The sequence below is a fragment of the Nuphar pumila genome, chromosome 11, assembly GCF_984573655.1.
Source record: "Nuphar pumila chromosome 11, dmNupPumi1.hap1.1, whole genome shotgun sequence".
Lineage (NCBI taxonomy): Eukaryota > Viridiplantae > Streptophyta > Magnoliopsida > Nymphaeales > Nymphaeaceae > Nuphar > Nuphar pumila.
In genome coordinates this window covers 4,567,285-4,569,145 of record NC_143259.1, presented here as the reverse complement: position 1 = coordinate 4,569,145, position 1,861 = coordinate 4,567,285, and the positions used below count along the sequence as shown (strand labels likewise).

Below are 1,861 nucleotides of genomic sequence, written 5' to 3'. Positions count from 1 at the left end.
AGCTCAAAAGTCAACAAAACCACGTGGCATTCATCCAAAATGCAAACAGACGGCCACGATGTCCTCATGAGCAAAAACGCTCATGTTCAGTGTGACCTGATCTGCGCCCCCATCACTCCCCAGACCTCTAACGTGAAACTTTGTTTTTTCTCCGCTGTACTGTTATACTAATATCAATATAGTTCTGTTTCCCTTAAAAAAAAAAGAGATTTAGATGACCTTTGCAGAAAAGGAGAATAGAGTTCAAATCAGAAACGCCAACGTTCTTAATATTTCATTGAACTGCTTACATATGCCGTAATCAACCATATTGGGAATCACCAAAGAACAATAACCACTTGAAACAGACACTGCACCAGAAATAAGCTTAGGCTATCAAGAATGAAGCAGGAGCTTGGCTAGCACATCTAGGCGCACTTGAAGCCAGCGGGGATCTTGCAACCACAGGTGTTGGCAAGCAAGCTAAGCTTGACATCAAGGTCAAGCTTGATTCCCAAGATGTCGGCCTTGACAACAGTGCAGAGGCAAGCAGCTGCCTCAAGATCAACCAGTCCTTTGATCAGAGGGCAGCACTGAGAGCCACTTGGGGGGTGACCAATCACTAGGCTGAGCAACCCATTGAGCAAGTCAACACACACACCCAGCTTCAAGGTGTCAACTGGGCAATGTGGGTAGGCTGGGTAGTGAGGCCTGGGCTTCGGAACAGGTGATGGGTACACTGGTTTCACACAAGAAGGGTAGCAAGCAGCTGCACACTGGATGAGGACCATTGATATCAACAGAGAAGGGATCACCTTGGATGCCATCTCTCTCTTTCTTCTGTGAGAATGCACTAGACTCACACAGAGAGAGGCTTGGATATTTTGCTTGCTCTTGTGGTGGTGAGTTAGGGGATTGCTGGATAGGGGTTTATATGGGGATGGGAGTGAAAGGATAGATGGTGGTTGGCATTCTGGTGGCCATGTGGTGTCGGCGGGCCGACCATAGCTGGCATCTCTAGTGGGGGGAAACAGCCATGACCATTGGAGGCTTGTCCCGTTGCCATAATACAACCAATAGATGGCAACATGGTGAGGGATATTGCACGATCAAAATAATAATTTTTTATGTCAACTTGTATATGTAGGAAAATTGAAATATGTTTACCAGCAAAATATGTTTGCTAATATAAATCGAGATTTTCATAGGTTTTTTTTGCAAATCCAACCTTGCCTTGCTAGGAATCAACTGTTGGATCAGCCTAATCAGATCAAGAAATGATATTTTTTATGCTTGCATATTTACGAAAATTATGAGCTATTGATTTTCAAGCCTTAAAAGATCCTTCTTAATCAGATGTTCCACGAGTTCTATAAAACCAAGAATCTAGAACACATCCTTATAGTGAAATTTTAGAAAAAGTAAAAAAAACTTATGAAAAACGCTGTTCATACACATATTTTGCTGGTAAACATATTCAATATATATAACAGTTAAGCTGGGAGTACTGCAGAGGGGCGTCGTCGACCTCAGTGGTATATTGGCAGAGGCCGATGGGTTTTCTCTATTTATGGTCGCCATATTTATGGTCGTTAATATTTATCGTCTCATATTTATGGTCGTTAATCACTAATGATGGCAGTGGACCGGGGCGGGGGACAGGGTCTCAACCCTCGCCCTATTTCAAAATCCGAACCTTCATCCCCACCTCCATCCCGGCACGGGGATGGATTTCAACCTCCACCCCTGCCTTCATCCCCGCTTCATGTCCTCCATCACTGGTTCAAACGGGGGCGAGGCAGGGCGGGGCCGTTTCCCCTTAGTCTATAGTCATCCCTTGAAGGATCGGGGATGGGGCAGGGCGGGGATTGAGACGGAGACG

The 1,861-nt window shown here is 45.1% G+C and overlaps 1 protein-coding gene across 1 annotated transcript; it reads right to left on the bottom strand.

Annotated features, from left to right (window-relative positions):
- Window positions 1–251: 251 nt before the first annotated feature.
- LOC149821704 (cortical cell-delineating protein-like) lies at window positions 252–870 on the bottom strand. Its single transcript, XM_089980827.1, has one exon. The coding sequence runs from the start codon at window positions 804–806 to the stop codon at window positions 408–410; it is 399 nt and encodes a 132-aa protein (XP_089836953.1). The 5' UTR covers window positions 807–870; the 3' UTR covers window positions 252–407.
- Between the last annotated feature and the right edge of the window lie 991 nt (window positions 871–1,861).